At 31.4% G+C, this 11,584-nt stretch overlaps 1 protein-coding gene across 4 annotated transcripts in view; it reads right to left on the bottom strand.

Annotated features, from left to right (window-relative positions):
• LOC106465050 (DNA polymerase zeta catalytic subunit-like) overlaps positions 1 to 11,584 on the bottom strand; it is a 200,582-nt gene that overhangs the window by 56,523 nt on the left and 132,475 nt on the right. For 3 of the 4 annotated variants that reach the window (XM_022392860.1, XM_022392861.1, XM_022392859.1), the window contains exon 20: positions 6,157 to 6,401. In XM_022392860.1, the coding sequence (XP_022248568.1) occupies positions 6,157 to 6,401 (245 nt within the window). Of the gene's footprint in view, positions 1 to 4,970; positions 5,103 to 6,156; positions 6,402 to 11,584 lie in introns of those variants that run through there. The other variant, XM_022392862.1, reaches the window with a different exon arrangement.

Below are 11,584 nucleotides of genomic sequence, written 5' to 3'. Positions count from 1 at the left end.
CTACAGGAAAACTATATCTCTTCATTAAACTTTAAACTTTTCAACTGGAAATATATATTGTTTTCAACAAGCAGAAAAGTACCTGCAGCAAGTATTTATTTTCTTCGACTTTCTGTTGTTTTTTTTACACACTTAGTAAGCTCTATTTTACTTCTGAATTAGTTGAAACTTATCATATTTTTCATGCACGCTACTGTATGAAAGAATGCACGTAAACCCAGAAGGAGTGTTTCAATTACTTCCCAAGTGAAATACAGGTAATTTACAGTCATCTACCAGTTAAAAACAGTCACACTGTAAGCACACATGGTGTTATACGAATAAAAGTTGTGATAAACTGTACATGTTCATTTGAACCTTGTAATGTAGAAAAATGTTTCTTTATTTCAACTTTTGTTTGTTTCTATATCTTAGAACCTAAGCCACACTGGGTTATCTGCTGTGCCCAATGCAGGGAATTAAACCCTGGATTTTATAATTGTGAGTCCGTAGACTTATTTCAACTATAAAATTGTATAATCAAAAACAACTTATAAAACACTTGAAAATGAAATGAAAATTAAACTAAAATTAATGCTTTTATCATACTTTAGTGCTATTCTCCTGGTTAATTGCCAGAATACTTTAGAAATCTTTAAGTTATTTTCAAAAATTTCTTTTCTTCCTCTGATCAATGTTGAAATGCTGTAATCTTTCATAAGGTTAGGTTAGGTTAGAATGAATGTAATTGTTAACGGGATGAAATAAGGATCTGTCACGTCATATATCGTTTAATTTGCTAGTAAATTCATAAAAATGAATGGAGAACAAGGTTATTGTGTAGTGGAGGCCATGTTTTCACGAATAATGTTTACGTCGAATATGGCTACAAATTGTTGCAGTGTTTACTTTGGTCACATGACTGCATAAGGTCTATAAACTATACATACAATTGACATTTACATTAAGTTTGAAAAAAAAAAGTTCAAATGATTGTTGATATTTGTTGCACCTAATAAAAAAATAACCCTTGCTAAAACATACAACTAAAAACCATAATGCTAAAAGTAAAAAATTTTTTACTAAACCTTTTATGTCTTAACAATGTAGCTTAGCAATATCAATATTCAAAGTTTTACCATTTGTAATCAGCTAAAAACATAATCTACAAAGTTTGAATATTCAAGAGTAAGTAGACAGGAAAATAATTTACATTTACCTTATAAAAGCTGTATTTCAGAGCTTATGAAAGTAACTCTGACACTGAATAAAATAGATGTATCAGAAAGAAGGGAAAAAAAAACATTTAAAAGTTATACATGGAAAATGAATAACAATAAAACTTGTAGTTAGATATAAAAATATCTGTCATAATTAAAGGAAAGGCAATTTATATATATATATATGGAAAAATCTTGTTATTTAATCCAATGGATTAACTATTATTTATGGCTTAATTAGTCTTACTCCACTAAGGAAGATAAGACTCATATCAAACATTTCCTTTTGCAAATCTTTCTGTGTGTGTGTGTGGGTGAACAGTTGACCATTATTGGTTGTAAATATTGGCCATTTTCAAGAAATAAAATGAGGTGTCAGACAAGGATGTGTTCTTTCCCCAGACCTTTTCTCAATATACTGTGAAATGATTCTGATGTATAGAAAATAGGCCAGGAATTAAAGTTAGAGGATGTAACATCAGCAACTTGAGGTATGAAAATAAGAAAAAAAGGATTGAGTCAATAGCAAGAAAAAATAATGTACGGTAACCTCCAAGAAAAGTAATATTCTAAAATGCAGTATTACAGTTGATGAGACAAAAATCAAACAAATTCACTGTTTCATCTATCTTGGCTCATTAATAACATCAGATGGTAAGTGCATAGAAGAGGTTAAAAAGAGAATAATGCTTACTAAGAATGCCTTTCTAAATATGTAAGCTATACTGAAATACAATAATATATCAATAAAAGTAAGAAAAAATGTCTTACAATGTTACATTGAATCCATACTTACATACAGATGTGAAACATCGACAATAACAAAGGAAGTTGAGAGAAAACCTAAAGCAGCTGAAATGTGGTTCTTAAGAATAACATGGACTAACAAGAAATGTAATAAACAAGTATTAGTACAGTGGTTCATGGACCCCTGGGGGTCCACATAGGTAATACCTTCTCATTAAACAAGTAAGTTTTTTAATACTGATGTTTTTTTAATTGCACACTCAGTTATATATATGTCTTTTATTTGACAGTGAAAAGTGTGAGAATGTGTTAATTATTAGTTAATAAAAACAGTTTGTTGGGTAGGTGGAATCTCTCAAAAACATGGGATCTGTAGGGGAAAAATTATAATAATATAATAATTTATATTATAATTCTTTGGTGGAGAAAAGGTTGGGAACCACTGTATTAGTACAAGCCAGTACAATATGCAACATCATCAAGAAAATAAGAAAGAAACAAGCTGAGTTCATAGTCCATGTGATGAAGAAAGAAGAGATGGAGGACATAGTAACAACTGGCAAGATAGAAGGAAAGAGAAGCAAAGGAAGAAAAAGATTAAGAAATGTTGAAGAAATTTCAAAAGAGTTATGAACCATGAGTAACAACACAGAATTGTTAAAGAACACCAGGGACAGAGAGATATGGAAACTCAGGATCGTCAATGCCTTCATGCAGGCATGATACTGAAGAAGACTTTTTATATCACTTAAAACAGTATTTTGTCCTTGTAAAACAGGTTTTTCCCGGATATAAAATTTAGAGTGATTTTCTCTTTTTAATCATAGGCATTTTGATTAGTAAATCCTTTTGCCATGGGCAGGTCAGGGTGCACATCATGACATTTTAGAGAATGTGGTTAGTAAATCACATTTTGATATTATATAAGTTTTAAGTTCTTAAACTTATAAGGAAATATATTAACCCTTTCAGTGTGCAATTAATTGTCAGGTTCATTCCCCAAAAGTGTCAATTATCTGCCAAAAAAGAAAAGTATGAATTTGATCCTTTGTATTACTTTTTCAACATTGGAAGAAGCCGCATTTTCTATATTTGGCAGTAATATTCCTTGAAAACCGTATTGGCATAAATATAGGCAAAAGTAAGCCAATAAAAGGCCAAAATCATTATAAAATATAAAACAAATTATTCAGGTAACAATATCCAAGATATAAAGAAGCTGTCTTTATATAGATTCTATATGTGTTCCTGCAAAGTTGGCAATTTTGTAATGAGGCATATAAACATCCAGGTTTCATGGCATAGAACACAGCATGCACTCAGGTTTGGCAACTGTTTCAAGTACAGGGGGATATTCTAGCATGTTGTAGTAGATGGAAACTTTTTTCTGGTAGCTGTGGGGTAAATCCGACTATGCAGCAAAAGGGTTAAAGAATCCTCAATCCCCCATTGCCTGAAGCCTCCCTACTGATTGACCCATGCCTTCCAACTTTGGAGATGAGCATCAGGGAAAACAAACAAATCCAGATGAAGGGGAGGAATTGGTAAACCCAAAAACGTGGGGGATATGTTCAATCTTCAATGCATATTGTTGAAGAGGGAAGGAGGAAAGTTAAGAGGAGAATCCAAGGAACCCTAGCAAGAGATCATGGGTCGTTCAGCAACTCCTGAAAAGATCACATATGTGCTACACCAAAATGGAGAAGTGCTTCCATAAGAGCCACATCCCCAATGTATTAGAACCTCACTAGCAGTAAGATAGTGAAATGTAATGGCATGGATAACAGAAAGCTCCATTAAATGCATTCGAGGAGGAGAATGGATTATCCTGATGGAGTTGGGTGTTTAGAAAGACACTCCCAATATAGCTGAGAATATTAAGTAGGTAACAGAAAAACTTATCCAACTGAAAAATCCAACTACCCAAGCTGTTTATGTAAGAAGCAGATGAGTGTGGTATGATCATCCCCATTCTGAAGCCAGACATCCAAGTAGTGGTGTTAATAAATTCCCCAAAATGTGGAAGTTGGGTAAAATGCAGACCACCTGACAAAACACATACAGAACCGAAACAAGTCTGAAGGGCAAAACATGAAACTGTTACAGAATCATGTGATGAAAAAACCTAAGATAGCTTCCTAAGAAGTGAAAAATAAGAATGTGTACCGTGGGCATTCTCAGTCCAGCAGAAATTGCCCACCTGATTGTGATCAAAGACTACATATTAAAAATTGGGAAGAACCAAGAAGTGATTCAGGTGGGATCGATCCATCCAGAATTACAATCAGCATTGTGCATACACAATAAATAGAGAAACCCATAGATAGGACAGGTAAAGGATGAGAAGGTATTGAACATGGAGCATGAGTAAAGATGGCAATGACTCAGAATGAAACAAAAGAGCAACAAAAAAATAAAAATAATAGAGCATCATAGATACCCAAGTGAAGCATAGGAGTAGCCCAAAAAAATGGACTGGTGTAGAAAAAGAGCCAAATGTAAGTCCCTATTAGAAGTGGACAGGTAAACAAATGGTACAAAGTGTCCCACCCCAGACAATCCTAGAAGCAATGAAGTCAAGTGTGAAGGGAAAGAACTGAAGATGGCAAATGCCAAACATGGAGGGGAAGGTGGAATATGTATCACATGACAATCCCCTAGATATAAGTGGAATGCCCAAGAAAGGAGGTGTAAGGTCGACATTTCCTGTAGGAGAGTCAGTAGGGTAAGACAAAGCTGGAAAATTAGGTGGGAGATCAAATGAATAGAATTAACAAAGACTGACCCCATACAGGTGACAGAGATTCTGTCTGATGGTAAGCTAAGACAAATTGAACCAAAGCCAATGGAGGGCAAGGCATGCAAGTACCATCTTCCAAAAGAGACAAAAATGCTTATCATGAAACATAATGTCTGGAGAAGGATGGGAAAAATATATTGTGAAGTGTGTTTAAAAAACACAGTAATAATATTAACAGTAAAAAATATTAAAAACCATAACAGTATAATGCCTTATCTTTCCAAAGTTGGCGGACAGTATTTCAAAATGTGTGTGCCCTCAAACTCGAGTCAAGGCCTGACAAAGGTAAGCTCATTGGATGATCAATCTCCAGATGAAGTAGTGGAGGACCACCAACTAAAGCCTGTGTAAATGTTCTGATAGAAGATATAATCTCTGATGTGGTGACTTAGAATTCGGAATTCATATTCAAAATGAATAACCAAACACAACCGTATTAGCAAAAAAGAAATAAAAGTAAAAAAAAAATTGTAATGATGTATAAAGTTGCGTAACTGGGTAGAAATATAAAATAATTTCACTTTGGAGTAAGTTACAAATATCACTTTTGTATAATAAATACTAAACTTGGTGAGAGAAATTGATATGAAGATACAAAAAAAACACTTAAAGAGAGCAGAAACTAAATGTCTGAACACAAGCACTGCCAAAGAGAAGTGATAGTTAGGTAGATTTGCATAGAAGAAGTCACATGAGACACACGGGTGCGTGACACTACTATTGGTGGAGGTTTGTCGCATAATAATTTGCATGCAAGAATTGGTTAATCCACGTGAATCAAGGGGTATGTGTAAGTGAAAGGCTTGTGCCATGCAAAATATTTTTGCAAACATAGAGCAGAACTGAACGAAAATAGCTATGTATGTGAGTAGAAGTAAGGTACCTTGTTGGAACTAAAACTAAATAAAAATTATTTAATATTTTATAAGTTAAAGTAAGAATTTAAATAAAACTTGTATTTTCTCTGACATAAAATTCAACTTTTTTTAAATTAGTTAATAATGTTGCCATACTGTTCTAGACTATCAAGTATATCTTTGATCATCTACATTCATTTACACATAATTATAGGATCAGCAAAAACCAAAAAAGAAAAATACTACTGAAGGCATTATAATGGTTAAGATACTGTACATGCAGTAAATGTTACCATAAAATACCAGATTATTGTTTCAGGTTTAGTAGAACCATTCTATAAAATATCCTGGTTATATTAATAACCTTACTCTAGTCACACAGGATTTCAGATAATGAATTAATACTATAAATTAATGAATACACCAGAATATTTTTATTTTTCATTGTGATACCCAAGTTAACGGTAATAAATAACCTTAGCTTATTAACCATGGTTACACAAAAATAACTTTACAATCCTCCACTAATTTAAAATTACTAACACAATATTACCTTCCTAGATGCTCCAGTCGTCCTAAACATGTTGAGAAACAATAATTGTAGGCAATTATGATGGATGGATAAAGAGACTGAAAGTCCAACACCAGAACTGGATTTGTGTAAAATCGGGATTCAGGTTCCATAATTAAAGGGATGCTTTCAGGAGCTCTAGCCCTGGCACGCTGTTGAATACTTGGAGTAACAGGCACATATTTGTGGGGCTTGGCAGAACGAAGCATCATAGACTCCACTCGAAACTTAACATGTGAAAAAAATGCATATTACTCAATTAAAAAGAAAAACATCTGTAAGACAATGTTTTGTATTAGGATTTCCACTTTAATCTTCTAACTGTTACAAAGCTGTTATTTATACTTGATGCTATGCATTACATAAAACAGTGATGTTGAATAAAATGATAATACTTTCTAAGTAACATTATATTAAAATGCACATTTTATGATATTCAGAAGTCTTAAGAATTTCTTGCTTATGACAATTCAAAAACACAGACATAAGATAAGTCTAAGATATATTTCACAAACTTTAAAATTTAAACATGCCATATATAAATTTTTAAAATCATGACAAAATATAACTATTTATTTTGGCAGTATATATATTCTTTCTCTGTTTAATCATCTACAAAACATGTTTTTTATTTTGTTGAAACAGTGCTACTACAATTTCATGAACACAAACCCATGTTACTGTATTATAGAAACTTGGGGTCATCTGTCAAGTTGAAATTAATACTACTGTACTATGGGGACTTGTAGTCTTTCGTCAAGTTGCAATTTCAGTTAAAAGTAAAGCTGAAGTGCAAATTTAGGTTTTAAATATAGCTTTGGGATTAATGCATGATGTTCCAAGTTTAAACAAGAAACAAAAAGTTAAATATAAAATATTACAGTAAAGATTAACTGTTCATAAAAAGTTCAAATATAACACTTAAAAAACATGGAAAAGTGAGTGTCAAGGTGAGTTTCAGGGTGCCATTTTACACAGCATCAAACTTGTAATATTGATGAAAATGACAATGTGAATGAGAGATAGGAATAAAATGAGTGTGTGGGTAAGAAAAGTGAAAGAAATAAAACCTGAAAATCATGCAACTGATCTATTTTAAAGGTGGTTTGCCAGTTATCTCTTTAACACAGTTTACTTTACCTGAGTAAGGGAACATACCTGTTGATAATGAAGGGGCCAGAGATTGAGTATATCAGGGACAGATATAGTTTAAGTAGCATTGAGAAATGCATTTGCATGTATTTGTATGATATTCTTTACATAAACTCAAGGAAACTGGTGAGAAGTGTTCAAGCAAGAGAACATGTGCTATTAAACATCGTCAATGAAAGGAAGGGCCTAGAAGCCAAAAATGTGACTTGATCAAGTGGAGCCCCAGTTGTTGGAAATGCTGATTTTTTAGAGATGAGTTGAATGTAGAAGCCATAGCCAGCTAAGAAGACAGAGATCAACCAGATGTCATGGAACAACACCATTTTAAATTCAATTTGAGGAGGTAGGTAAGTTCATGTGGAGGTCCAAGATCCACTAAGTCCCTGAAAGTTCTTGGATTTTTCTGAGGTGAAAATATGTTAAGTGGCCTGGCAATAAACTGTATAGTAGATTTAAAGCACACACAGTGCATATAAAACTATATTATCAAGTTCTCTTAATCTTCTTGGAATTCCTGATATCTTAGTTTAAGCTTCAAATTCGAGTTTATCAAGCTAATAAGCTCAACAAATATCGACAAATAATGATTTCCGATTATAAAAACTAGAATGAGCCTTCACAGATCTCCAATCCTCTCAAAGATGTTAAGTGTGTGTAAAATTTGTATGTTGAATTGTTTAAGCAAAATTAAAACTTTGACAGATGTAAGTATACCTAGTTTTTATGTTTAAAAGTATCCAATAACATAAAGGCTTTTGTTTTTATTTTGAAGAGAAAGAAAAGTGTTTATACATTTAAACAAGATTGACTGAGGGGTGTAAAGATGAGTGTTTCTGTCTAGATGTACTCAGTTATGCTCCTGCTTAAACTGAAATGTTTGAAATATAGGAAAATTTTGAAAGACTTTTTGTTGAAAAACAGAAGCAACATAAAAAGTCTTGTCTTGATATTAAACATAAAATGAGTACCACTAAAGAGATTTTAGAAAAACTTCTCTCTCACATTCAAACTAAATACCATAGTTTATAAAACAGTTAAAAAAAGGTAAAAAAAATATATATAAAAATTTATTTATATAGAAGCACCCACTGATATAAAAAGGTTTCCTTAATTTTTTTAAATGACAATATTGTATTGTTTAAAATGTTCAAATAAGATTAAAAGGTGTTCTGTGAGAGTGCACATTATAAAACACAAAATATATATACTAAATTTTGTTTTGGATTTTAGAAATCAAAATTTTATTATGTGCATACAAATCTAGCACACAGTTACTTGATCTCTAAAATGACCAGAAATTCAAAGACATATTATGCAGAAGGACACGTATAGTGATTTATAGATCCAGAATGAAAGAGACAGGAATTGTTGTGGACTTGAGACAAAAATATAGGAATTGCTGATTGTACAGGTGAAAAAAAGAAGAAGCATGCATTGTGATTCATTTAGAATATTTAAATGAATGAGAGTATGGTAGTAAAAGTTTTGTAAAATTTCAGCAAAAATAAAATGCATAATTTTTAATTTAAGCCAGTGTTGATGAAGTAAAATCAAATGAGCATAAAACTTTTATAATCAAGACAGTGGTGGATTTTTCTTTGGATGATAATACTGATGAAAACCCAGAAAAAATTTAGTTAGTTCCATCACTGGTTGAGCTTCTGAGGAAAAAATGTTTTGTAATTACTGTAAAGCTTCCAGAATGGACAGTGCATTTTTAAAACAGTGTATATATGTTACTCTTGATATTAGGACTTAGTCATTCACCGAAAAAATTACCATTTCCAGACTTGAGCTTGTAAAAGTTATTAAAGACAAAATGAAATGTTATTTCATGTTCCGTTCTTTGCCTGTTTGGTATTTTACATTTCACAATTTAAATTATTTTACATAAAGATCAAAGCAGCTGTTTCATTTTTTCTCTTTTGTTCTTTGCTTATTTGGTATTGTACATTTCACAATGTGAGTAAAATAATTTTCATAAACACCAAAATAACATTTCATTTTGGTATTTGATAATCTTAACACGCTCAAATCACAAAATTGTAACTTTTTTTGGTGTATGATCGAATTCTGAGATAAAGTGTAATATATTCCAGATCATTTTCTTTCACATACTCTACAATGGTGTAAATATGATATTAAGATTTCACTTGTGCTCTTTTTTTAATCTTTCAGTCACTTAGAAACTGAAAATATGTTGAAATGATTCTTTAAGATTATTCAAACACATTGCCTTCCTTGCTAATTTGACCTTCTTTAACACTAGTGGAGGGCCAAAAACTCTGCTGGATGGATTATTGTAATGTTAGTCTTAAGCTTAATAAAATAACTTGTACTTGGATAATTAGACTTAATTTAACACAGTCTTCTAGGTTTATCATATATTTTAAGATAATTATACATGCATCTTCTATGTTATTTAAGTATATTCATGTCTTTGTAAATGGTTATATGGATATATTTCAGTATTCATATATGCATATTACAGTTATCCCTACCCTGAAGTTATCAACAAATGTAGTATGACACATATTGTAAATTTTGTTAAATAAAACAAACCTTTTGTTATAAAGTGTTTTTTCTAGTTCTACAATGTTACTATAATTAAGGCCACAAGTAAAGTACCCTTTTCACTGCTTCTTAAACTAAGGTATAATATTATTCACTGTTTTTGCATACATGTCAGAAAATACAAAACTTAGTTAAAAATAAATTCCTGAAATAGGTGTAATTTGTTGTAAGTGTTCCAAAGTTTACTTTGAAAAGTATTCTTTCTGAAATTTTGAGCAAAGAAAATATTTTGTTTTTCATGCATAGTCATAGATTTCTTCAGATATGTACTTAAAACTAACAGAATTACTGTATACATTTTGATACACTAGTTAAGAAGTGACTAATTGTGATAACTATTGTTACTGTGGCTGAGCGATGAGGTCTAAACATTAAAGGACACTGTCATGTTTACACATTACATTACTTCTTATGAAATGCAACAAAAGCTTTGTTCTAAGTGTTCATAAAGCATTTTACTTGTGTGGAGTCTATAACTATTTCAAAGAATAGGCTAATAATAATAACCTTCACAGCTCCTGGAAACCTGCCTAAAACAGATGCTAAACAAGAAGTACCAAAAAGAATTTATTTAATACCATTAAAAAGACATAATTAGAGCCAAGTACATGCTGTATAATAAGATTAATGCAAGTGATTTCTCACATCTTACACTCTATACTGGGTCATGTTATATTACTTTCAAACTGTTTTGGATGTATATATACTGAAGTATTTAATCATAAAAAATAGAGCAAGGATAGATCAGTTTACAGCTGATACTGAAGTTTTGGTATTTTAATTTATTATCATAATTTTAACATTTAATCATATTACCTCTTGCTCATAATCTGTTGGTGGTGCCTGATCTTATGATTTTAAATGCTTTTTTAAAAATATTTTCTCAATTATATTTTAATGATTAATATAATGCAAATCTGATTTGTGATAGAAGTTAAAGAGAAAGATACAATGTACAACAAGCTGGTTTCACAATGTTTGTTTCACTATGGTCTTAGTGGTTCCTTACTATCACATTAATATTATTTCACTTTAGAACTATATAGAAGTATATCGTGCATGAAGTGGGGTGGGACACCATATACCTCTTTTGAAGAGGGCCCAAAACCATCTCGTAACCTTTTATTAGACTTTTATTAGCTTCTCAGAAGAGAAAGGTTCAATAGATGATGCAATAAGTACTTATGGCAACAAGAGAAACTATATGTTTTCTTAAAATATTGTGTAAGAGCAAAACAGGAATGAGAGAAAGGTGGAGTGAATGAACCCTCTTACTATGAGCTCAATTGGTGTGATCAAGTTTGTAACTACAAAGTAACCATCATGGTTTCAATACTATAATTTGTAAAAGTATACATCTGTTTATATTCAATTTTATTGTTTTATTGACCTTTGAGCTGTTTTTAACTAATAATTCCACCACACAAGTTTCAAATCACTTTGCAATGGGTAGCTCACATTGCCATATTGAATCATGCAATGCATGAACTGCTCACGAGAATACCTCATGAAGAATTTATATATATATATTTCATTATCTTACCTCATCTAATAAGTTTCTAAGTTTTACATTTCAGTTACTTTTATAATAATAGATAAAGAATACATATGATAAACAATGTTTTTGCATACCTAAACTAAAAAAAAAAGTGTCTAGGAAATATCTATTTACTCTTTATATACT

The sequence above is a fragment of the Limulus polyphemus genome, unplaced genomic scaffold (genome assembly GCF_000517525.1).
Source record: "Limulus polyphemus unplaced genomic scaffold, Limulus_polyphemus-2.1.2 Scaffold1818, whole genome shotgun sequence".
Classification (NCBI taxonomy): domain Eukaryota; kingdom Metazoa; phylum Arthropoda; class Merostomata; order Xiphosura; family Limulidae; genus Limulus; species Limulus polyphemus.
Note: the sequence above shows the minus strand (reverse complement) of the source record. Positions and strands in the feature narration are given on the sequence as shown.